General features: G+C 40.7%; 1 protein-coding gene across 5 annotated transcripts in view; it reads right to left on the bottom strand.

Moving 5' to 3' along the window:
* Positions 1–27,529, bottom strand: part of LOC109082455 (protein bassoon-like) — an 89,912-nt gene that overhangs the window by 42,487 nt on the left and 19,896 nt on the right. For all 5 annotated transcript variants that reach the window (XM_042729034.1, XM_042729032.1, XM_042729035.1 and 2 more), the window contains exons 2-3: positions 17,493–17,991; positions 5,077–6,186 (exon numbers count right to left, since the gene is read on the bottom strand). In XM_042729034.1, the coding sequence (XP_042584968.1) occupies positions 5,077–6,186; positions 17,493–17,991 (1,609 nt within the window). The remainder of the gene's footprint in view (positions 1–5,076; positions 6,187–17,492; positions 17,992–27,529) is intronic.

Genomic DNA, 27,529 nt, shown 5'->3' with positions numbered 1-27,529 from the left:
TGTCTTTTGGGAAGGTACCTTTATCTCTTTCCAATGAGGAGGAGATTGCAATTTGCCACTTCTCCATTTCCATACTGTGATTGGCTGTTTCCATCAGAGCGGGGGACACAGTGAGGCCCACCCTTCTTTCCTCCTGTGGAACTAATTTGCATAGTCCAAACACAAAGTTAGAAAAGTGCCACTAATGTTTTACCAGTGCATTTCTCACTTTCCAAACCACATCCAGAATACATTTGGCAATGTTACGAACACATTAAGTCCAAACATAATGGAAAAAGATTAAACTGTCATGCATGCATTCATTTGTCCATTAACAGCTGAGTTTGTGGAAGATGTTGCACTACACATCGATGTCACTGAGAATACTTATTTCTCTGAATAAGTACGAAATGTGTGTTTTGTAGTTTGCATCAGTTTAAGGTTTGAGAACATAGTTATGAATGGATTTGGATGGAACTCTGTGATCTCTCTCTTTGTTTCACCCACTGCTGCTGCATCCAGAGGTCCTAAGGAATTTTTATGGCGGCCACAGGCCAAAACTTAGGAATCAGTCTGTTGGTGGGTGGAAGGGTAGAAACTGCATTTTGACCAATGAGAAGTCATGTCCTTCTCTGGCTTTCTACCAAAGGTCTACTTTTTGCCATCTAAGAGTTGTCTGGCTGTTGTCCTGGCATCTTTATCTGCAGGCGTTGGACAGTTTGCGTATGATAATTGACCAAGATTCAATCAAAATTTAACAAACCTTTGTCCACTATTGTGGTCAGAGAGGGCCCCACCATAAACTGGGCCCTGGAATCCCTACAAGCAACAATCCCTGGGTCTACTACACAAATAATAAATAACACACACACACACACACACACACAAATTTAGAAAAAAAAAAAAAAGAAGAAGACACTGGCTTTGATTCAGCAATTGCCATCAAATTTGTGTGAACCTACCACAACCCTAAACAGTAATGCAAATACAATAATTATGTGTTATTTGTGATTGTGGCTAGAAGGGAAACAGCTATGGTCGGAAACCAGCAATAAATAAATTTTTCTACCTATTCGATTGTTTTATTAACATCTACACCTACCCCAACCCTAAACCCACCCCTTACAGTAATACAAATACATTAAATATTGTTGTTTAGCTTGAGAAAAAGAATGCAATATAGATGTGTGCATGCCCAGTAAGCCCTGGTAGGACAATCTGATGGATATGGTAAAATGTCAGGACACCGACACTGATTTACTATGCACCTGCAGTAAATTTAGGTATTTCTACAGTTGGCTTATGCCATGCTGCCGAGGTTTTGCAGATAACTTTTTGTGGGAAAACCATTGAATTGATCAGAGCAGATTTGACCTTCTTTTGGTTTGTCTGGCTTCAGGTATGATTGATACTTCACTGGAGATACTCCAAGCATGTGAGTGTGAAACTGCCCACTTTTACCTTATTAATACCATCTTAGGGTTCACACTTTCAAGTAGATAAATCAACATCAATACTATAAACGTTCAGAATGTCAATGTAAATGTATCTACAAAAGCTCTCTTCATCAAATCAGGAATAACAGAAACCTTTCTTTCTTTTTTTGTTAGGGTCAGTTTATGCCAAACCCTGGAGTCATAGAACTGAAGATCGATCCCTCTTCTAGCTGCTTCTCTGTCACGGTTGAAAGCAAAAGTTCATCAGTCTGTAAACTCAGTTGTTTCAGCATGTGTGCTTGTAGTAACTGTTTTTTAAAGGTTAGTTTATTCTGTCATACAGTTCAAGATTTAAAAGGTTTCCATTTATAGTACATCTGGGATCCATGTTCCTAAAAATTTAATTTAAATTCTTCTTTATTCCATTTAACAATAATGCACTTTTCATGTCCAATATTACTCTTCCAAACCTATTCTCAAATCAGTTGACTGGCCAAATTTTTCTTGTTCATAATGATTACAACAGGTTTGTTTGTTCGTGAAGCTGGCAAAAGAAAACTGTTTACCAATTATAAGCACATCCTCCACATTGAGGTCTACATGAGGTACAGATCTTACTGTAAGGGATGTACATGTTTCCAAGAATTCAAGAAAAGAGAAAGAAAGAAAGAAAGAAAGAAAGAAACCTAGATCACTCATTTTACCCAATAACACATGCGACATGCAAAGCGAGAAGACAGAGTGCATCTGCAGATTCAGTTTCAATGTCTTTTGAGCTGACCAGCTGACAGTACGCAAGAAGCATTCCTCTTTCTGCCAAGCAATCTCTTTCAAGCATGGCACACATTATAAAACATGCTGAGAAGGTGTGAAAAAAATTACACTCTTAAAATGAAGGTTCCAAAAGGGTGTTTTCATAGAGATGCCATAGAAAAAGAGATGCCATAGAAAAACTAATTTGGTTCCCCAAACAACCTTTAAGTGAATAGTTCTAAAAATAACCATTTTTTCTTAGTGTAAAGAACATTTTAATAATCTAAAGAACCTTTTTCCACTGTAAAGAACCTTTTGTTGAATTAAAAGGTTCCATGGATGGTAAAGGTTCTTTGTGGAACCATTGATGCCAATAAAAAACCTTTATTTTTAAGAGTGTAGGTAACACTATACTTAAAGCCTTTATATATGATGCATTATAAAAGTAGATTTAATGCATGAATTATGACCTGCACTGCACCTTATAATGCATTGTATGATCTCATGAATATTTGTAACCACAGTTTTAATACCTTTAGAAAGTATAATGCATTAAAACACACACAAAAAAAAAAAACTTAATATTGCAATGCATTTTAACTTTGGTTATGATTATTTATGAAAAAAAGATATAATGCATTATAGCACACATTATAAATGCTTTTATAATGCATTAAATGTAAAGGCTTCGTGTAAAGTGTAACTAAAAATGACTACAAAGAGATTCAGCAAATACAACCATTGTACAACCAAATACAACCAGAACAGTGTGTTCTGTCAACACTGCACTGGCTCCCTATTAAACATCATATAGATTTCAAAATCTTGCTTATTACTTATAAAGCCCTGAGTGGTTTAACACCTCAGTATTTGAACGAGCTATTATTGCACTATAGTCCTCCACGTCCACTGCACTCTCAAAACTCTGGCAATTTGATAATACCTAGAATATAAAAATCAACTGCGGGCGGCAGATCCTTTTGCTAATTAGTGTCCAAACTCTGGAATAATCTACCTAACATTGTTCGGGAGGCAGACACACTCTGTCAATTTAAATCTAGATTAAAGACCCATCTCTTTAACCTGGCTTACACATAACACATTTCTAATATTCAAATCCATTAAAGGATTTTTAGGCTGCATTAATTAGGTCAACCGGAACCAGGAACTCTTCCCATAACACCCAAAGTACTTGCTACATCATTAGAAGAATGGCATCTACGCTAATATTAGTCTGTTTCTCTCTTATTCCGAGGTCACCGTAGCCACTAAATCCAGTCTGTATCCAAGTCAGAGGGTCACTGCAGTCACCCGGATCCAGTCTGTATCCAGCCCAGATGGTGGATCAGCACCTAGAAAGGACCTCTACAGCCCTGAATGTCAGCAGAGACCAGGACAACTAGATGAGCCCCAGAGACAGATCCCCAGTGAAGATCTTGTCTCCTAGACGGCCATCGGGATAAGATCACAGGAACCAGATGATTCTTCTACACTCATTTGGTTCCTTGCCGCTGTCACCTCTGGCTTGCTTAGTTGGGGACACTAAATATCCAGTGATCGACTTGATTGCACAGATACTTTTTAAACTGAACTGAGCTGAATGATGACATCACTGCCATCAGCCATGCATAAGTCTGGGCCTCTCTCTGTGAACATAGAACACATCACCTATGATTCACACCATGCACATTACTGCAAGCAGAAAATGAAAAGCTGCTTTCTGATTTGATGAACTGCCTTTTTGCATTATTGACACACTATTTTCCTATTTAATGTTGTTCAGGTGCTTTGACACAATCTGTATTGTTAAAAGCGCTATATAAATAAAAGTGACTTGACTTGACTTGACAACCAGTCTAAAAATTACTTTTTACAGAGTGTTAGAAATACAGTGTTGCAAAAATGTATCCAGACATTACAATTAGGGACTACATTTATTTAATATTATTAGGTACTTAAAAAAGTAGGGAATAACAACCAATGAAGAGAAAAAAATATGAATGCCAGAATGTCATAATCTATTGTATGTAATAAATTGTAAAAATATGCTTAATAATAATAATTTAATAATGAAATAATTGTATATTAATTGTTTATTAGTTTGCAATGTCATTTTTGTTCCACCACTCCCCCTACCTCTGGCTTCAGAGAGCAGTGGCGAGTCTAGTTCATGAACTAGAATTGGGGTGCCCACTCTGACAAAGTTAAGTGACCCACATGGTGAAATTACATGACGTGTAAATGGGTGTAAATGATGGGTAAACCTGACTGCACAAATTAGCAGTCTGAATGCCACCCTGTGCAGCTGACTAGATGCCTAAATCCAGCATTGCACACACATGCACATACTGCTAGGTCTGATATCCACCTCCTTACTTGCTCATTTGGATACATAATAGGTCATCTAGACAAATTGATTATTGCCGGGCTCTCTCACATCATAACACAAAAACATGACACATGCATTATCAATAGCAGCTTGTAAAGCTGCAGCGCTTTGGAAAGTGCTTCAAAATCAGAGAACAACAGCCATGCATAAGTCTGGGCCTCTCTCTGTGAACATAAAACACATCATCTATGATTCACACCACGCACATTACTGCTAGCAGAAAAAGCTGATTTCTGTCTATTTTTAATAAAAATAAAAAAGAGGTGGAATGAAATGTATTTATGATATTTTTTTCTGAAAGGAAGTTGGTTGGCACTTAGAAGTACAAAAATATATATATAATAATAATAATCAAAACCTTTTGTTCTCATCAAAATGAAAAAAAAAGGATTTAAATTAGAGAAACGGATTTAAGTGAGTTTTAAGAGAGGAAATAGGTTCTTCTCAAAGGGAAGAAAAAAAGGAATAGGAATAGTCCATTACATTCAGTATATGAGTAAGATCTGTGCAGCTCCTTACCTCCACCAGATGTGGTGTGGGATTGAAACCACATAGATTGCACACCTCTGTATGACACTGGGTGCAAGACCTGTAGTTTGGTGGTTCTGTTGTTCCAACATTGAATGCAGTCTTGCATAGTGGGCAGGTAACCTCTGGTTTCTGACTAACTGGCTGAGGTGGAGGCTGCTTTAGTGGTGACTGCTGCGGTGTTGTTTGATGGTGTGTCGGCGACTGCTGTTGTTTCAGCCCTTTTTGATGGTGCACTGGTAACTGCTGCTGCAGAGGCTGTTTTTGGAGAGGGGCTCCAGGACCTTTGGGGAATGTCACTCCCCCTGGGCCTGTTTTAGCAGTGCTGGGTGGCCCTGCTGTAGTTTTAGCACTAGCTCCAGCATTAGCATCACTAAAGATCACCTTTGTCCCCTGGGCACTCTGGTTACGGGCAGGCGAGGGGTGTGGTGAGGATCCAGGAAGAGGATCAACAGAAATAAGGGTGCTTGCCTGATTTAGAAGAGACGCCCCAAAACCAAACAGCTTAGTTAAACCATCTTGAGGAGCCTCGTGGGATGTTGGGTGATGAGCCGGGGAGCTTCCAGCACTTCGGGTTTTATCAGGTTGACCTCCAAACCGTACTGGACTGCTGCGCCCCAGATCAGACTGTGATTGTGCCTTTGCTAAGCCAGGTAAAGGCACTGCCCCTGGATGAGGAATCCGGCCTGTTTGGGCCACCTTTTCAGGACTTTTTGGTCCAAATACTTCACCTCGCTGTCTGTGGGTATCCTTGGACCCTGACTGGGAACCTGATTGTGTATTTCCTGCTTGTGGTTGTACTTTTTGTGTCTGTAGACCAGTTTGTGGCCCACTGTGAAGTCCAGTCTGGTTAGATCCAGTAAGATCCATTTGTCTCTGGAAAGCTTGGGTTTGAGTCTGAGGCTGACTTTTCATCTGTGTCTGGTTTTGGGTTTGTAGCTGCGGCGTGGGTTGAGCTGAGGGTTGGGTCTTGGGTATGGGGTCAGCCTTAGGTTGATGAGAAGGAGAATGTATCTGCTGCTGACTCTTGGAACGTGGTGTTGTCATGTCCATTCCCAAAGCCCGCTGCATCTGGCAGTTTAAACAGAGCCACTCCTTGACCTGTTGAGGAAACACATATTAGCGCATTACTCGGCAACAGATATACACTTAATATAAAAGCTTGGTATCACTTTTATTTCTAAGTGTGGTTTTTGAAAAATAAAATTGACCAAGGACACATTAAATGTCTAAGAATAACTGTGAATACACAATGTTAAAATTCACTATTACGATTTCAAATAAACACTGCATTTTTCACTACCTTCTCACTGTGCAAACCTTTTGCATTACAGCAGTGACTTTAGTAGGATATTCAGGTGAAGTTTCATCTCATGCCTCCTGCGGCATTTCCTACAGGTACTGTACAACTGACTTGCGGGGCACTTCTTACAGACTTATGATGATCAAACAGCTCAACACCTCAAACTCAGATTTATCCATCTATATCATTCACCATCTAATATTTAAAGGGTTAGTTAGAAGTACAAACCAGGGGTTAGAAGTACAAACCAAGTATTTGTAAAGAAAAATGCTGGAGGATTTCGATATAAGCCAAGAGGAGACTGGTTTTCTTTGCTAAAGTAAGGAAACTTCCTTTGCTCCTCTAATCAAACTCATAAGACTATCTCAGAGGCGCGCGCAATGCATACGTCCTACATCATACACCCAGAACGTCTTCCACATAGATACCAGATACCAGAAGTGAGAGAAAAGTGTTTGGTAACACTTTATAATAACGTTCTGTTATAAGTAATTTATAAATTATTAGTTAATTATGAACAAATCATTTACAAAACATGACTATATGTTCATAAATGATTAATGAGTGGTATGCTAACAATTTACAAATGTGTTGTAAGTTATCTTAAAAAAAGGTTAAATCATGAAATAAATCAAACTGATCATTAGTAGATTTGCACTATTTTTAAGAAGAGTAATTCATTTGTTTTGAAGTGGATAAACATTTATAAATGCCTTAGTCAGGTGATTCCAGTGGGTTGTGTTAAATCCTTTCACTCATCAGCACAGACTTGTGTGGAGTGTGTGGGATCTAGTGATGAAGTGAACCTCTCAACCGCTTTTACCTTCCACTGAAGCTCACATCAGGTGCACAGAGTTAAAGACTCCATGTGTGTCAGAGAAGGCAGCTGTCTATACCCTCATCAGTCAGCACTTACCCTGCAGTACACACTACAATGTGTTCAACACGTTATAGATGATGTGTAAACGCATGAATAAATCATTTACAAAGCTTTCTGCATCCCCCTATCTAAAGTAAAAACTATCCATCACTTGTAAACGTGTTACATATCATTTGTAGACTTTTCTTACCTGTTACAAATTATTTGTATATGTATACAAGTCATTTATTACACTTTCTGCACCCCCTAATCTAAACATATACATAACGGGTGCCACCTGCCATTTTGCGGGTGGCGCCGCGAAATGGCGGCCAAGACGCTGAGCTCCACAATTCTTCTGTTGTTTTTGTTAGTTTTTTCTGTTTTTTTTGTCATTCTTTTTCTATAAGTTTTACCAGAGACGAACTCCTTAACATTAGGCAACACATCCCAGATGATATTTTTCCGGTTTTTGATTATTCGGACGTTTTGTTGGACATTCTAGTTGGAGGTACAGCTGTGCTGTACAAACGCGCATACAGACGCAGAAGAGAGAAACGTGCCGGCGCCTTAGTGAAGCTCCGCGCGCGCGGCTTTCGGACTTGCTTACAAGCATTAATCTCGCAAATGTCCGTTCCCTTCCTAACAAAACGGATAAACTTCTCCTCACCCGCACCAATAAGGACTTTTCAAACTCTGCTGCACTGTGCTTCACTAAAACCTGGCTGAGTGAAGCAATTCCTGACAACGCGCTTCATATGCCGGGCTATCAGCTGTTCAGAGCGGATTGCATTGCAGCGTTAACAGGGAAAACGAGAGATTGTGGATTGTGTTTCTACATCAATGAAAGTTGGTGTTCAGACGAAACAACGCTGAATAAGGTATGCTGTCCTAACTTAGAGGCACTCATCATAAACTGTAAACCTTTCTACTCGCCACAGGAGTTTTCTTTTTCATTCTTGTGAATGTGTACGTGCCTCCAGACCCGTGCGTGAGCGCCGTGATGCAACAGCTGGCAGAACAAATAACTGAAATGGAGCAAAGGTACCTAGACTCTATTTTAATCATTCTTGGAGATTTTAACAAATCAAATCTCTCCCATGAACTGCCAAAATACAAGCTGCACATTACGTGTCCCACCAGAGACAGTAATATATTGGATCACTGTTACACAGCAATAAAGGATGCATAATCACTCTGTCCCACGGGTAGCTTTGGGGCTTTTAGATCACTGTTTGGTTCATCTTATACCGACCTACAGGCAGAAACTGAAATAAGCTAAACCTGTATTAAGGACTGTTAAAAGATGGACTAATGAAGCAGAGAGTGATTTACAAGCTTGTTTTGACCTCACTGATTTGAGTGTTTTTGAAGCTGCAGCCACTGATCTGCATGAGCTCACAGAGACTGCAACTTCATATATCAGTTTCTGTGAAGATATTTGCATTCCTACCAGGAAATTCTTAATATTTAATAATGATAAACCATGGTTTACTGGGAAACTCAAACAGCTTCGTCACACCAAAGAGGATGCTTACAGAAGTGGGGATAAAATATTGTATAACTAGGCCAGGAACAGACTAACAAAGGAGATTAGAGTGGCTAAAAAAAAACTACTCAGAAAAGCTGAGAAAAGAGCTGTCAGCAAATGATCCGGCGCCAGTATGGACTGGTCTGAGGAACATCACCATGTATAAGACACCTCCCCCACAGTCTGTAGCGAATCAACAACTGGCTGATGATCTGAATGTGTTTTACTGCAGATTTGAAAATACTCCGATCTGCATTTCACACATTCACTTACCACCCCTGCAATCCCCTCCCCCCTCCCCCACTGTTCAACCTGTGCTCAAGGTCTGTGTAGAGGACATGAACCGGGTCTTGACCAACTGGCCCCCATCTTCACACAGATCTTCAACAGATCATTGGAGCTGTGTAAAGTTCCCTGCTGCTTCAAATGCTCCACCATCATTCCGCTTCCCAAAAAGGCCCAAATCACTGGACTTAACAACTACAGACCTGTCGCTCTCACGTCTGTGGTAATGAAGTCACTTGAGAGACTGGTCCTGGGCTACCTGAAGGACATCACTGGACCCTTATTGGATCCTCTTCAGTTTGCCTAAGGGGCAAACAGGTCTGTGGATGATGCAGTCAACATGGGATTACATTACATCCTGCAACACCTCGACAGACCTGGGAATTATGCAAGGATCCTATTTGTGGACTTCAGTTCTGCCTTAAATACCATCATGCCTGACCTTCTCTCTGACAAACTCACACAGCTATTCCTGCCCACCTCCATCTGTCAATGGATCACCAGCTTCCTGACAGACAGGCAGCAGCTAGTGAGAATGGGCAAACTCACATCCAGGAGCCCCCCAGGGATCTGTTCTCTCCCCACTGCTCTTCTATCTCTACACGAATGACTGCACTTCAAAGGACCCCTCTGTCAAGCTCCTGAAGTTTGCAGACGACACTACAGTCATCGGCCTCATTAAGGATGGAGACGAGTCTGCTTACATACAGGAGGTTGAGCAGCTGGCTGTCTGGTGCAGTCTTAACAAGCTGGAGCTCAACACTCTCAAAACTGTGGAGATGATCGTGGACTTCAGGAGAAACCCCCCTGCACTCCCCCACTCACCATCATGAACAGCAGTGTGACTGCAGTGGAGTCATTCAGGTTCCTGGGCACCGGCATCTCTCAGGACCTGAAGTAGGACACCCACATAGACTCCATTGCAAAAATGGCCCAGCAGAGGTTGTACTTCCCTCGCCAGCTGAGGAAATTCAACCTGCCACAGAAGCTGCTGAAACAGTTCTACTCTGCCATCATTGAGTCTGTCCTGTGTTCATCCATAACTGTCTGGTTTGGTTAAGCTACAAAATCAGACATCAAGAGACTACAACGGACAGTCAGGACTGCTGAAAGGATCATTGGTGCCCCTCTGCCCAGCCTCCAAGATCTTTACATCTCCAGAGTTAGGAAAAGGGCTAAAAAATCACCTTGGACCCTTCGCACCCAGCCCACTCTCTCTTCCAACTGTTGCCTTCTGGTCGGCGCTACAGAGCACTGACCACCAGAACAGCCAGGCACAAAAACTGTTTTTTTCCAGCAGGCTTTATTCAACCTGAACAATTAATCTTACAACGTCCATCACAGCTAACATAGTTATCTGACATATTTATATTCAACTGCACACTTTGTAAATAACATACCTGCACACTAATAACATACCTGTACATTTATACTTCTATACTTCTATTTCTGTATATATAGTACATTATTTAATTTTTTGATTCCTTTTTTTATATTAATGTTATATTACATCCCTACTGTCACAGACACGCCAGGCTCCAACACCATCCAATCACAGCGCACTCCCTCACCTGAGTACTGATCACACACACCTGCCCCTCATCAGCACCCTAATCTACTGGCACATAAAAGACACTCACACACACACTAGGGCTTGCCTACCTGCTTACTTCAAGGACTACCAGTGTTATACTTACCCGTCTCCAGCGATTACAAGTTACCTCCTGTGTTCTTCGTGAGTGTGTGTGTCTCCATCCTTTAACGTCTCCACTCCTCTACTGCCACTAGGATCTTCACTCTGCTCAATACAAGGACAGTATCATCGAACTCTCACTCATCAGTCACCATTGTCACAGCTATTTGACTCACCTGTGTACACTATCCATTCTGCTTGTGTCATTAAACCACCTTACCTGTGATCTCCCGTCTCCGACCCATCTGTATTGTAACAGAAGACCGGACCAGATACCGCCTGACATAAGCATGAGCCATCCAGACCCCTTTCAGGACCTCGTAGACGCCTTGCGTCGAACACTCAACATTAATCCGTCACCTTCACCACCAGCGGGCACTTCCAGGAACAACGGCATCACTTCTTCACCTTCTGCGCACACCAGTCCCATGGCCAAACCAGCACCCTTCTCTGGTTCGGCGGAGGAATGCAGCGGATTTCTCCTGCAATGCTCGCTGGTCCTGGAGATGCAGCTGCACTTATACCCCACCGAAAGATCCAAGGTAGCATTCATCATATCACAGTTACAAGGTAAAGCACTTCAATGGGCCGACTCCATTTGGACCCAGAATAATCCTGTCATTCAGTCGTATTCTAGCTTTGTTGACCACTTCAGAGAAGTCTTCGGAAAACCCGCCTGGGATTCATCTATTGGTGAGAAACTATACAATTTAAAACAAGGCAAGGTGACTGTGAATGATTATGCTCTTCAGTTCAGAACTCTCGCGGCCACAAGTGGGTGGAATGAACAAGCTTTATTGACTACCTATCGTCAAGGATTGGACCCACGAGTCCGGTTGCATCTCACTGCATACGAGGACACCATCGAGCTTGAATGCTTCATCCAAATCTCCATTCGCTTCGCCACTCGTATGCAGTCGTGTCTCAAAGAGCACCAGGGCCAGCCTCAGCACAACATCTCCCTCTGCCGACCAAAACCCGTCAGCCCCCCAGAACCAGCCTACGGACCCATGCAAATGGGTTCTACTCGCCTGACAGTGACTGAACGGCAGAGAAGGCTGACCCAGAATCTGTGCTTATACTGTGGATCTCCGGGGCATATCCTCTCCACATGCCCCATATGCCCTCCTTGTTCTACGGTGAGTGCCATCTTTCCTTCCATGAATCAGATGAAACCACTCAGCACTGTTGTAACACTTACTGCTGCTGATGTTTCCATTCCAGTCAATGCACTCCTCGATTCTGGGTCAGCCGGCAACTTCATCTCCGACTCCCTCTGCCGTCAGCTCAACATCACGGCAACGCCATCCACCTACCAGATCCATTCAATAACTGGAAGGCCGCTAAGCAGGAGACGGGTTCGCCGTAGTGTCGGCCCACTTCAACTGCAAATTGGCATACTTCACGTTGAAAAGATCCATCTCCTGGTTCTGGAGGAATCCACCGCTGACATGTTCCTAGGGTGCCCGTGGTTGGAGCAGCACAATCCTGTCCTCTCCTGGTAGACTGGCGAAATCCTGAAGTGGGGCAACACCTGTTTCATGGACTGTTTTCCCGGGTTTCCTGTTCCATCCTCTCCGCTTCCAGAACAGCTCTCTGTCTGTGCTACCTCCATAGAGAGTCTGATTGAAAAACGGTCAGTGGATATACCATCGTGTTACGCCCCCTTCAGTGATGTTTTCTGCCCTAAAAGAGCCTCCAAGCTGCCTCAACACCGGCCATGGGACTGAGCCACTGATCTGCTTCCGGGTGAGTCAGTACCAAGGGGAAGGATCTATCCCCTTTCCATCCCGGAGGAGAAGGCCATGGAAGAATACATCGAGGAGGCTCTGGCTCAACGCTACATCCATCCATCTACTTCCCCTGCTGCTTCAAGCTTCTTCTTCGTGGAGAAAAAGGACGGAGGCTTGCGGCCATGTATTGACTACCGAGCTCTCAACAACATCACAATCAAGTTCAGATATCCACTTCCTCTCATCCCAGCAGCTCTGGAACACCTCCGTGGTGCCACTGTCTTCACCAAGTTGGACCTCCGCAGCGCGTATAACCTCATCCGGATACGTGAGGGAAGACAGCCTTCATAACACCTACTGGACACTATGAGTACCTCGTGATGCCGTATGGCCTGGTCAACGCCCCCTCCATATTTCAGGACTTCATCCACGAGGTGCTCCGGGAGTTTCTCCACAAATTTGTCTTGGTCTACATCGACGACATCCTGATTTACTCCCGGAGCTTGGCAGGACATCGTCACCACGTTGTGGAGGTCCTGAAACATCTGAGGGAATCCCAACTCTACCTGAAAGCGGAAAAGTGCTCCTTCCATCAACCCTCAGTGCAGTTCTTTGGCTATAACATCGACAGCAGTGGCATCCGGATGGATGAGGGGAAGGTGGATGCCATCAGGAACTGGCCAACACCCACTACCATAAAAGAACTCCAACGATTCCTCGGCTTCTCCAATTTCTACCGCCGCTTCATCCAGAATTATAGCTCCATCACCAGTCCACTTACAAGCCTCCTCCGAAACAAGCCCAAGTCTCTGTCCTGGACCCCAAAGGCCACCGAGGCCTTCACTACCCTAAAGGAAGCCTTCACTACCGCTCGAGGAGCGGTGCTTTCTCAGCAGCAGGGGAACCCCAGCAGACTCCATCCATGTGCCTTCTTCTCCCGCAAGCTCAACCCGGCGGATGTGAATTATGACATCAGCAACCGAGAGCTTCTGGCCATCAAGTTAGCACTTGAGGAGTGGAGGCGTTGGCTGGAGGGAGCAAGGCATCCGTTTCTGGTATTTACAGACCACAAGATCCTGGAGTATCTGAGAATGGCTAAGAGACTTAACCCCAGACAAGCCCGTTGGGCTTTATTCTTTACCCGTATTAATTTCACGATTTCCTATCGACCCAGATCCAAGAACGTTAAGGCTGACGCCTTATCCCGTTGTTACACACCTGAGGAAAACTCTGAAGAGCCTGAAGCCGTGCTCCCAGAGAAACTCATTGTCAGCCCGATCACCTGGTCCACAGAGACCATGCCCTCCTCCAGTACCTCCACCAATACTCTGCCGGGTTGCCCTCCAGGCTTGCAGTATATCATCAGGACAGGGCGCACTCCACTCATTCCCTCTGCTCACACCTGACTAGGCACTGGCCTCCCGGGGGTCAATGAAACCCTCTCGTTGCTAAAAGAATGCTTCTGGTGGCCCAACATGGTATCCAATGTCAGGAGGTACATGTAAGGATGTAAGGAATGCGCCATCTCGAAGAGTCCACATCATCTACCATCTGGCAAACTCCTACCTCTGCCCGTTCCCAACCGACCATGGTCACACCTAGGGGTGGATTTCATCACGGACCTACCAATTTCGAGAGACTGTACCTGTATCTTTGTGGTAGTTGATAGATTCTCTAAATCCTGTCGTTTGATTCCTCTAAAGGGACTGTTGACTGCCATGGAGACCGCAGAGCTCATGTTCAACCACATCTTCCGGTACTTTGGCATCCCCGAGGACATCGTATCAGACAGAGGACCTCAATTCAACTCTCGGGTCTGGAGAGCCTTCCACTCACTCCTAGGTGTGGCCGTCAGCCTATCATCGGGATACCATCCGCAGTCGAACGGGCAGACGGAGAGGAAGATCCAAGAGATCGGTCGCTTCCTCCGTACCTTCTGTCACAGCCACCAGGACTCTTGGAACCAGTTTCTGGGGTGGGCCAAGTACGCACAAAACTCCCTGCGCCAACCATCTACCGGACTCACACCATTCCAGTGCGTACTCGGTTACCAACCTCCACTATTTCCTTGGTCTGGGGAACTCACGGATGTACCATCTGTCGACTACTGGTTCCAAGAGAGCGAGAGGGTCTGGGACTCAGCTCACCACCAGCTACAACGGGCCCTACGTAGACGCAGGATGACAGCAGACCTTCACCCCTCTAAAGCTCCATCCTATCAACCAGGACAGAAGGTCTGGCTTTCAACTAGGGACATCCGCCTGCGTCTCCCATGCCGTAAGCTGAGTCCCAGGTTCATTGGCCCATTCACCATCACGGAGCAGATCAACCCGGTCACTTACAGGCTGTAAGTGCACCTGTGTACACTATCCATTCTGCTTGTGTCATTAAACCACCTTACCTGTGATCTCCCGTCTCCGACCCATCTGTAAGCTCCTGTCGTCAAGTCTAATACCTTGTGTGTGTAAACATACTTGGTAATAAAGCTCTTCTGATTCTGATACATATCATTTGCAGATCTTTATAAATTATGTACAAACTGCAGTTTGTAAATTTACCATGTATTTGCCATATGCAGAGGTTCTGGCATACCTTTCAGTTACAGGATATACAAATCTATACAAATGCCTTATATGATATTTAAATTAATTTAAATTTTTTTTTTCAAATATATTTTACTATTATATAGATATCTTTGAGCCCCTGACTCTCCTTATACACGACTTTTTAGCCACTTTAAGCTCCCTACTCCACCCTATAATCTTAAACATAACCATTTTGACAATACACAAAGTGTAATAGGCAGATAAATGTACGTTAGTCACAATAATTTATTTTAAACATTACAAAAAACAGTATAAAGAACAGATAAACAGATAATGTGTGTGCTACATTACCAGTGTTCTGACAGCAAAACAATTTTGTGTGAGTTACAGAATGAAATTAAAGTGTTAAATTGCTAAAAACATTCTCCCGATCTGCATTTCCATCCTTCAAAGCGTCACGCTGAATCTTACTCAACACAATTTGGCATGTTGCAAACAATCTATGGTGGTCGCAAATCACAAGTGACAGCCAATAAGGAGCGAAGTTTGACATCACTGCCGCAAACCAGTGTTGTTGTGTTATAGTGCCAATTTTGAAAGTTTTAATGGATGAGACGGCAGCTATGTACTGTTATTAATGTATAATGATTATATTACGGAAAACAAATATTTTTCTCACACCGAAGACTTGGAATAAAATGCACAAAATAATGGACTACATTTATGGTGCGTTTTCATGTTATGGTGGGCAGATGTCCCATGGGAAACAAAATAAAAAATAAACAATTAAGTGCTGATTAAATGGTGGCAGAGTGTTAATTTATTTATTTAAAAAAAAATTAAGTTCAAGATTGGGTAAAGTGATGTAATGAGATGAATCATGTTAACCGGGAGATCTGCAAATTATATGTAACACATTTACAAGTGATGAATAGTTTACACTTTAGATTAGGGGATGCAGAAATTGGTATAAATGACTTGTTTACATATACAAATAATTTGTAACAGGTAAGAAAGGTCTACAAATGATATGTAACATTTACAAGTGATGAATAGTTTTCACTTTAGATTACGGGATGCAGAAAGCTTTGTAAATGATTTATTCATGTGTTTACACATCATCTATAACATGTGTTGAACACTTTGTAGTGTGTACTGCAGGGTAAGTGCTGACTGGTGAGGGTATAGACAGTTGTCTTCTCTGACACACATGGAGTCTTTAACTCTGTGTAACTGATGTGAGCTTCAGTGGAAGGTAAAAGTGGTTGAGAGGTTCACTTCTTCACTAGATCCCACACACTCCACACTCCACACAAGTCTGTGCTGATGAGTGAAAGGATTTAACACAACCCACTGGAATAACCTGACTAAGGCATTTATAAATGTTTATCTACTTCAAAACAAATAAATTACTCTTCTTAAAAATAGTGCTTTAGCATACCTGCATGTCTGTGCTTTTGAACACAGACCAGCTAACAACTTCGCCAATAAATCATATACTGATCATTCACTAATGGTTTATTCATCATTTGTTCATGATTAACAATTGTTTATTGAGATAATTATACAAAACAATTTTGACATAAATACTTCAGTGATTTATAAGTGATAAATAATGTATCAACTAATAACTTATAAACCAAACTAATGATCAGTTTGATTTATTTCATGATTTGAAGTTTTTTTAAGATAATTTACAACACATTTGTAAATCGTTAGCATACCACTCATTAATCATTTATGAACATATAGTCATGTTTTGTAAATGATTCATTCATCATTAACTAATAACTTAAAAGTGACTTATAACTGAATTAATAAAACATTATTAAAATGTTAACTTCTCACGTATTAATCATTTCTGAATGTATAGTCATGTTTTGTAAAAGATTAGTTCATCATTAACTAATAATTTATAAATGACTTATAACAGAATGTTATTATCAAGTGTTACCAAGTGTTTATTACGTTTGAAATATAAATATTTTTCTTACAAAAACGCATGGATTCACTACAGGAGGTTTTTATTTATGCCCCAGAGCCATGTGAGGCATGTTTTATTATGGATGCACACACTTTGTCTGTTGGACTGTTGAATAAAAACACTTGCCGACTGCAATGATAGAGCTTAGAAGTACCAGGACAATTTTTAATATAGCTCTGACTGGATTCGTCTGAAAGAAGAACGTGATATACACCTAGGATGCCTCAAGGTTGAGTAAAACACAGACTAATTTTCATTTTTGGGTAAACTAACCATTTAAGTTCTTTTGCATCTTGTATATATTTTAGTGTCGATGACAATGATTTGAATGAAAAACATAATAAAGGAGGATGCCACAGAAAACACACATGCTAAACTAAAAGATTATTAGACGATAATCTTCATAAACTAAAACATATTCAATAAGAATAAACAAGTTTTTAGTAAGAATCCCATTTATTCAAAATTCTTACCCCTGCAAGGTGTGGGTTGGGGTTGAAGCCACACTGGTTGCATACTGTAGTGTGGCACTGTGTACACTTGTTGAAGTTTGGTGACCCATCAAAATTTGTCAACTCTGTAGTATTGCAAACTGGACAGAGCTTACTGCTAGGCATTGGTGCAATCTGGGGTACTGAGTATGGTGAAGATGGTGCACTGGCTCTATCGGGAGACACTGACGGTGAGCGGCCTGTTCTACCACTACTGCTGCTGAAGTCCACTTGGAGGTTGCGTCTGGAAGCATGTTGTCCAGGGCTTTGGGTGTGTCCCATGCCCCCTGATGAAGCTTGAATTTGAGACTGATGTGTAGAAGAAGTCTGGGAATGTCTAGGTCCATCATGAACTGGCTTTTTGTAAGGGTTTCCACTTGCTTGAATGCCGCCCATGCCAAAGTCACCACCTGGCCCTCGATCACTACCGGTTCCATAGCCTAGTTTTGGGCTTGATGGTGGGCCTCCCCCTCCAGCCAGCCTGAATAAAGCAGAAAGAGCAGGAGAGAATGAGAACATCTGATTATTCTTTGGCACAACCTTTACCTTTTTAACTAGCCCGCTCTTAACATGAAACTCATTTAAAGAGGTCATATGATGTTACTAAAAAGAACATTATTTTGTGTATTTGGTTTAATGAAATTAAATGAAATGAAAACATAATTTTCCACATACTGTACATTTTTGTTTCTCCTCTATGCCCTCTGAAACGCGTCGATTTTTACAAACAGGGACGCCTTAAGATAACCAAAGGCCCCTGAGCAACAGCATTACAGTAGGCCCCCCGACCCCAGAAAACCTCTTTTTTTCTTCTTCTTTTTTTTAAGCTTCCTAACAATTATTTGTCAAATTTTGTTTTTGGTCTTGTTAACATGCCAGTTAACATTCACAACACTGTTCTGCGTAAAATGTGAATATAAGCGAATATGCAAATTCACTCTTTGCCACAAGGTGGCGCTTGTGGAACAACAGAATTATATAGCCATTTCAAAAAGTAAACACTACATTATTACAGGCATTATAAGGAAATAATATGATAGGAAAATGCCATTAAAACTTTCCTGGCTAAAATGTGAGTTTACAGGTATGATTTAAACACATGATTTAACAAAATATTAATGATTCATCATCGGTAGATCAACACGGCATGTTGGCATAAATGTGGGTTATTTGGTAAACCATAAGTGCGACACAATTATTAAAAACAAACAGCAATAAAAAAAATAACAAACACATATAAAGTGAAATAATATGACACCATTTTTTAATCAATAGGACAATTCCTATTTTTCCATCCCCAGATTTGAAATTGAGACTTTGAAGCAGCACTATTTATGGACACAGATGACATCCAAGAAAGTTACTGAACTCTGACTGTATGTTACATAACGTTGTCTGGTCCAGTTCCTTTCACACAGCAGTGTTGTGTTTCTGTTAATCTGCGTGTTGACATAAAGATACTCTCGTCCTGCGGTTATTTACTAGCAAATGCATTGTACATTGCGCATACAGTATATCAATGGAACACGTGGAACATACCAACTATACAAACTGTGTGGGGGGAACCTAAACTAAGCCATTCAATATATAGGGTACTACAACCAGGGCGTCGCTGAAAATGAGTGTGTGAGTTTGTTTACAGAACACTGTTGTCACTGCTGCAAACTCCCATATAAATAATTATTCAAAAAATATATAATTTACCAGTGTAGGCCCCTGGGATTCAGCCCCTTGAAGCCCGTGCATTAATGCGCCCCTGTTTACAAAGCTCATCGTTCTGAAAAGCGAGGTGTACACTGATTGACCAGCTTTCCAGTGCGTTGTGATTGGCCGAATACCTCAAGCGTGTGACGGAAATGTTACGCCCCTTACCATTCTGTGATGCTGTGTCCTATCGTGACGAGACAAAACCAATAAAACCCATTGCACACGAGACATTTGTAGCATCCAGCAGGGACATAATTACTGATTATAATGACTTATACTGTCTTTTTACGCATTGCGTTGCGCCACGTAAACATAAAACCATGTCTGCATTTGTGATCGGAGAAACGACAGTTTGAATCATCAGTGGCAAATCCTTTAAATATGAAAACCTACTTACAGGTTGTGAGTCAGCATTATTTGTCAGAACACTGGCATTGTAGGCCACTCTCCCAGGAAACAGTCCTTGTCCTCTGTAAAATGTGTTGCACACATCTAAATATTTGGTTTGAACTGTTCTGGAACAGTGTTCTTAATACAACTTAACCACTGATTTCTATTTGTGTCCTCTTTTGGAAGACCAAACAAAGTACTGGAGCAATATCAGAAAGGAGTTTCTCAGAGAAAAATTGCAAAGAGTTTGAAGTTATCATCATCTACAGTGCATAATATCATCCAAAGATTCAGAGAATCTGGAACAATCTCTGTGCGCAAGGGTCAAGGCCGGAAAACCATACTGGATGCCCGTGATCTTCGGGCCCTTAGACGGCACCGTGTCACATACAGGAATGCTACTGTAATGGAAATCACAACATGGGCTCAGGAATACTTCCAGAAAACATAGTCGGTGAATACAATCCACCGTGCCATTCGCCGTTGCCGGTTAAAACTCTATAGGTCAAATAAGAAGCAAAATATCTAAACATGATCCAGAAATGCAGGCGTTTTCTCTGGGCCAAGGCTCATTTAAAATGGATTGTGACAAAGTGGAAAACTGTTCTGTGATCAGACAAATCAAAATTTGAAGTTCTTTTTGGAAAACTGGGATGCCATGTAATCCGGACTAAAGAGGAAAAGGACAACCCAAGTTGTTATCAGCGCTCAGTTCAGAAGCCTGCATCTCTGATGGTATGGGGTTGCATGAGTGCATGTGGCATGGGCAGCTTACACATCTGGAAAGGCACCATCAATGCTGAAAGGTATATCCAAGTTCTAGAACAACATATGCTCCCATCCAAACGTCATCTCTTTCAGGAAAGACCTTGCATTTTCCAACATGACAATGCCAGACCCCATACTGCATCAATTACAACATCATGGCTGCGTAGAAGAAGGATCCAGGTACTGAAATGGCCAGCCTACAGTCCAGATCTTTCACCCATAGAAAACATTTGGTGCATCATAAAGAGGAAGATGCGACAAAGAAGACCTAAGACAGTTGAGCAATTAGAAGCCTGTATTAGACAAGAATGGGACAACATTCCTATTCCTAAACTTGAGCAACTTGTCTCCCTCAGTCCCCAGACGTTTGCAGACTGTTATAAAAAGAAGAGGGGGATGCCACACAGTGGTAAACATGGCCTTGTTCCAACTTTTTTGAGATGTGTTGATGCCATGAAATTTAAAATCAACTTATTTTTCCCTTAAAATAATACATTTTCTCAGTTTAAACATTTGATATGTCATCTATGTTGTATTCTGAACAAAATATTGAAATTTGAAACTTACACATCATTGCATTCTGTTTTTATTCACAATTTGTACAGTGTCCCAACTTTTTTGGAATCGGGTTTGTAATTTACAGTGGAGCAGTAACTAAGCACATTTTACTGACATGGAGAAAACATAGAGTGAGGATTTTTGTTATTAGTGATCACGGGGAGAAATGGTCAACTAGGAGTCTCTCTATAGAGAATCTGGAAAACAAGCTGGAAACAAATAAGTATACAACCAATGTTTTCAAATTTGGCTATTGTGCATTTGACATCTCTGAAACTTTCATGCCAATTGTATGGTAGATACACTAAATCTCAACACTTTAGTGTTATAAGTAAGTTAACCAATGAGAATATGCAAAAAAAAAAAACACAACTGTACACAACTGTTTTCAATATTGATAATAATCAGATCACATATTAGTCATAAATGATTTCTAAAGAATAATTTGACACTGAAGACTGAAGTAATGAGCCCATACAGAATTAAATTGTATTTTTAAAAAATCACAATATTACTGTTTCTGCTGTATTTTGCATTGAATAAATGCAGTAGTAGTGTACTGATGTACAATGCATGATCATCATTAAACTTGATTTAGCACTGGAAAGTGTACTTCTCAAACTTTTTATGCATTTAAACATGTCTACCTTTGAACTGGAACAGTGGAACTGTATCATGGATTTGTAAACTGTTGCCTCATTTTAACAATTCATGGCTACAGATTTGTAAACTTGATTCCCTCAATAAACTGAAAGACCGGACACCAAAAATGTACAGGACATTAATCTAAAACAAATTCATGACAAATTATTATATTGATATTAATTAAGCCTAAACCCACTGTGAAAAGCCAATTCTAGACAGATTCAGTAGCTGTTATAAAATCTAAGAAATTAAAACACAAATAATGCTACATGGCAACTTAGATTGCTCTAAGTTACAGATTTATACACTCTAAGGAAGAGGTACAAAGCTATCACTGGGGTACTTACAATATTTGCTGTGAAAGTACAGGTTGAAAAAAAGGTCCTAATTAGCTCTTTCACACTTTCATTCTTCTGTGTACGGACACAGGTTTGACTCCCTTATCTTAAACTGGGCATACACTGTGCGATATTCCACCACATTATTACACCACTACCACCAGTCTGAGCAACTGATAGCAGAATGCATCCATGCTTTCACATTGTTTACACCAAATTCTTACCCTACAATCCAAATGTTGCAGCAGAAATCAAAACTCATCAGATGAGACAACCTTTTTCCCACCTTTTCTTGTCCTGGGTTGCATTTCCCAAAAGCACGATGGTCGCAAGTTCCGTCATTACCAATTGAGTCTGGCCATTCTCCTCTGACCTCCAGCATTAACAAGGTATGTTCACCCACAGAACTGCTGCTCATTGGATATTTTCGCTTTTTGGACCTTTTTTTTTTTTTTTTTTTTTTTTTTTTTTTTTTTTGGTGAAGGTTGTGTGTGAAAATCCCATTACAGTATATCAGCAGTTCAGCAGTTTCTCAAATACCCAGAGCAGCCTTTCTGGCACCAACAGCCATGTCACATTCAAAGTCACTTAAATCACCTTTCTTCCCCATTCTGTTGCTTGGTTTGAACTTCAGCAGAAATATTCATGCCCGAACTGAAAGAGACCCAGAAATGTGCTACACGGAACAGACCCGGATCTGTCTGTCATTTGAAAGTTGGACCCAGACTCGTGCAGAACTAGGAAAAAATTTGTTTCTTGTGTAATGTAACATAAGTGGTCTTCTTTCCAGGAACTGACCTTGGATAATCCATCCTCCTTGCCAAAAATGTTGGTTAAAAAAATAAAACGTTTATGTCTACATAAGGGTCAGGGTGCCACTCAGCTTAACGGCTGATCCACCCAATCAAATGAGACACAAAAGAAGACTGAAAGAAAAAACCCTGCATAGTAAACATGCAAAGAAAAAGTACAAAGTAATAAGATCCTGATGGATGAGTGTGGATCTTCCAGTTGTGCGCTTCTATTCTATGGTGAATCGTGAATGCAAGACCTGTCAGTCTGAGTAATCGATTTAATATAAGTGTGCTCCCCAGTTTGTCTTTACTCATCATCCCTATGCATTATATCAACCCACCATACCTAAGATCCAGTTTCTATTGGTTGAACTTCCCAAAGTTTGAAAACAACGAATCACTGTGACATGATCGGATCCCAGATGTCCTATAGCTTTAGCAAAGCAGCATGTAATGCCACTCTGTGAGGATTATGCATTGTGTTATGTTGTGTTTAGGCTTGAATCAAGAATATATCTGATCTACTATGCTTTACTAAACCAAAAGGTAGTCAAAAACCACATGTGTATACTGTTCACATGTACTAAGTATTGTTTGATCTCTATTTGAAACAATTATGCTTGTTATACACAAAACTTTATTTTATTTCAGCTTTTTCTAACAACAGAAAAGTTCACTGTTTTTGCTATAACTCCACCCCCTTTGCTTCTGACGGCTGAGGTAGCACTCTCTTATCCTAAGGTAGCACTCTCTTATCCTAATTTCACAGATTGTCAAGTTACAAAACACATGCACATCACTTCCATGATTCATCATCACAGCCAGGGTTTTTTTGGATCAACCTGAGTATTACACACAATGTTAACAGACCCAGGAGCCAAAATAATAGACTGGGACCTGGACACAGCTGACCATTTAAAATATGGGTCCTTAGGTTTGGGTAGACTAGTGAAGACCTCTCCCTGGAGGGCCACAGGGTGCTTCTCATTTCTTATTTGTGCATCTTAGCTCCACCACCCTTAGGATACGAGGGAAGGATGCAAACAAAGGAAATGAGGACGGAGGAAGCCCTTATGTTGTTAAAGTTTGTTATTTAAGGCATTCATAATAAATATGAATAAAGCAAGATGCCCTGTTGAAATATATGACATATATGGTTTATTTAAACTGCAAAGGTAAAATATAAATGTAAATTATTACGACAGATGTAAAGGGGGAGGAGAATTTATATGTGCATCAGTTTTTTTTGCCGAAAAACCCTTCCGCAAAGGATACACCTGTGTATCCTCGCTCATGACTCCTCAGGAAGCCTCCTCACTCCTTGATCCTCGCCTCCTCGTGGTGCAATTAGAGAACTGAGATGTCCTTCAAGATGGCTGAGCTCGATCGGTTTCCAGGTCATACGACGGAGGACAGAGGAGCGAGGAAACGAGGAGGGATATTGAAAAGCACCCACAGTCTGCAGAATTTACCTTGAATTTTAATTAAATGCACCTGAAAATCAAGCCCTTCATGATTATTTGAAAATCACAGGTATGTTTTTTTTGGAGCTGGGTTGAAACTTCAGCAGCTGAGTTTGGCATCTGTACCCTATGGCCTTGATCAGATTTATTTACAACTTTTCTCCCTATTAATTATTTAGAGTATGGTGAAAGCAAAGTCAAGATCATAGGTTTGATTCCCAGGAAAAGCAAGTACTGCAAAATTGTAAACGTGTACCTTGAACAGCATGCAAGTCACTTTGAATAAACACATCAAATACGCCAAAAATGTAAATGTAAATGCTGTTGGGGACAATGTAAAAAGAAATAAATGCAAATGAAATAGCAACCATACAATTCACCAAGGCTATGTAAATACAGTCATCTTAACAAGTATCATGCAGTTGTGTGGGGTTGGGGTAAGTTAAGTGTGGTTGTGTTGCAGTGTTATATATGGATCTGCTTGAAGTGTACACATACTCTCGTTTCAAAGGTTGCGCCTTGCAGAGGTTGAAACTGTCAGCCATATGTGTCATTTAGAAAAGTAACAATTGCATTGCAAAGTAAGAATGAAATTACAGTTATTACACTGCATGAGGAATAAGAGTTCATTTTATAATGGTTACTTTCAAATGAGACAATGATGTTTGCGGCCAACAAATGCAACCTCTGAAGGCCGCAACCTTTCAAAGTGGAGTGCACTTCAAAATGGCAGGAAAGAGCTTAGGAAACTTTGTGAGTGCACATTTAGAAGCAATGTGGAATGTACCTTGATACTTCTTGAGTCACCCTTGAATATAAACTGTCTTTCCTGAGCAAGCCGCTTCTAGCCAGCTAACATAAGACAGACCAGACACATAATGACAGACACACCCTTAAAGGGCATTCAGTAGTTCTTTAGCTTTAGTACTAATACCACAATGGTATAACAATAGGGCTGCACTGCCATGGATCAACATGACTATCTCTGAGTTTTATGTAAATGACATTGATACTAGTGAGTTGATACACTGATACATTGTGGTATACACAGTAGTGATGTGGTGTTCTTGAACAATTCGTTCATTTAATGTGACTCGGGAAGAACAAGTCATCTCGGGGAGTGATTCATTCAGTCGCGCATGCGCAATATTCTATAGGTTCTGTACTGCTAGTAGTAGTTCACCTGTTTCAGTCAGTGCAGTCTGAGCCGGAAATAGAGTTGATTCATTAATCTCTCAAGTCTTCTGTTTTTTTGAGTCATTTGTTCATCACGTGACAGACCCGTAAGATTTAACCAATGCAGTCTTGAGCCGGAAAGAGAATTGATTAGTTCATCTCTCGGGTCTTCAGGTTTATCGAGTCATTCGTTCATCACGTGACAGACCTGTAAGCGTAACCAGTGCAGTGTAGAGCCGGAAAGAGACTTAATAATAATAATAACTCTTTACTACCTTTGTTACAACATTCAGTGTATGGAAAATAACCATCATGACAGAAATTTACACATTTATAAACTGTAAGAAGTAAAAAGCTACAATCTGAGACCAGAAACGCAGTAACTGTAAGAGTAAATAATTATAATAATGATGAAAATGATGATGATAATAATAATAAATATGCACCCGTTTGTAAGGAAGCTTGTTAGTTAATTTCTTGATCCAGTGCTGTCACGTCACGTGACAAAAGAACGAACGATAGGTTAAAGCCTTTTATAAGCTTATGGGTCTGTCACGTGAGGAACGAATGACTCAATAAACCCGAAGACCCGAGAGATGAACTAATCAATTCTCTTTCCGGATCAAAACTCCAATGGTTACGCTATGGGTCTGTCACATGATGAACGAATGACTCGATAAACCAAATGACTCGAGAGATGAACTAATCAATTCTCTTTCCGGCTCAGACTGCATTGGTTAAAGCTTATGAGGAAGAACCAGGTAAACAATGAATTAATCTTTTCTGTTTCTTATAGCATTAAAGTTTTGTATTGTTTGTAGTGTGATCAACGTTTGCATAAGTACTAGTAGACGTTAGGGAAATTACACATAACATTTTAATTATGCTTTGATAAAATGAACACAATGATTTAAAAAAAGATTCATTCATTTTGCAGAACGAGACTCAAAGGTCCGAGTCGGTAAAATTATCCGAACTTCCCATCACTAATACACAGTAATTAAGCCCCTTTTCTGTCCAGCTAAAAAATAAGTAACTTCCTCTAAAAAAAAAAAAAAAAAAAAAAAAAAATGACATTACAGTCATTACATTTTTTCATGCTGTACTGATGTTCACTCTCATTGTTATGTCTTTGCTTTTCTGTCCTTTAATTCTTTTCTCTGTGGCATTGCTAGGTTTTCTGGGCCCCATGTACAGCATTGAGTGTGTAATTTTCAGTTTTCACATCACCAAACAGCACTACAATACAGACATCAATGAGCATGAGGATTATTTCATGTCATGTTCATCATGGTGAAACACACTATGGGGCAAACATAATCATAAACAGTTTTTATTCATGTGAATTTACCCTATTAAGATGACTCTACACGAAAACTCTTCTCTTCTTAAATTAGTACTAAGCTACTGAATACACCTTTAAAATTTTAACTACATTGTAGTTAAAGACACTTAATGAGTATATGACTCATATTATTAGATATTTCCAATTTTGGGGAGCCTGTACCTGAAAGTTTTCTTGTTGTCTACTGTACATTCAAACTGTCCACAAAGTGAAATAAAATCTAATGAGCTGAGAAGGAGCTACAGGTTTCACCTCACAAGCGTGGTGCTTATTTTGACCAACAATAGCAGCATCAACTCATTTTAACTTACAATCTTCCTCTACTATTTTGTTCTCAATCTAATTTTGCAATTGAAAATGACCACAGGAGCGCATCGTGTCATCCTTATTAGCTTCAAAGGCACATAATAACATGAATGCTTCTAACCTTATTTACAAATTACATCACACACTGTAATTGTCTGCTTTTCATTGATTTCCATGCATGAGTACAGAAAAAAGCACAGGCTTCAAACACCTAGTTTTAATATTTCTTGTCTCTTTTGGTCTTGTTTTTTTTTTTTTTTTTTGGCTTGCATTTAACTTGTTTATCCACAGTGAAATTGGCTGCAAGATGAAGTTCAAAATTATAGAAAATAAAAACAAAGGCACACAGCTGAAGTGTTAACAGGTCAGAGGAGTTCTACCAGACAGCCTCAGGAGGTGAAGCTAAAAAGTATTTATTTACAAAACCAATACAAAGAACAGGATTATTTTGGAGTAGGCCCCATCTGTAGCTTGAATCAGACGTTGTAGATTCCAGCTATTCCTGCCAAAGACGAAGGCAGGGTGGAGC

Source organism: Cyprinus carpio, chromosome B8, assembly GCF_018340385.1.
Source record: "Cyprinus carpio isolate SPL01 chromosome B8, ASM1834038v1, whole genome shotgun sequence".
NCBI lineage: Eukaryota > Metazoa > Chordata > Actinopteri > Cypriniformes > Cyprinidae > Cyprinus > Cyprinus carpio.
This window is presented reverse-complemented; position numbering and strand designations above follow the sequence as displayed.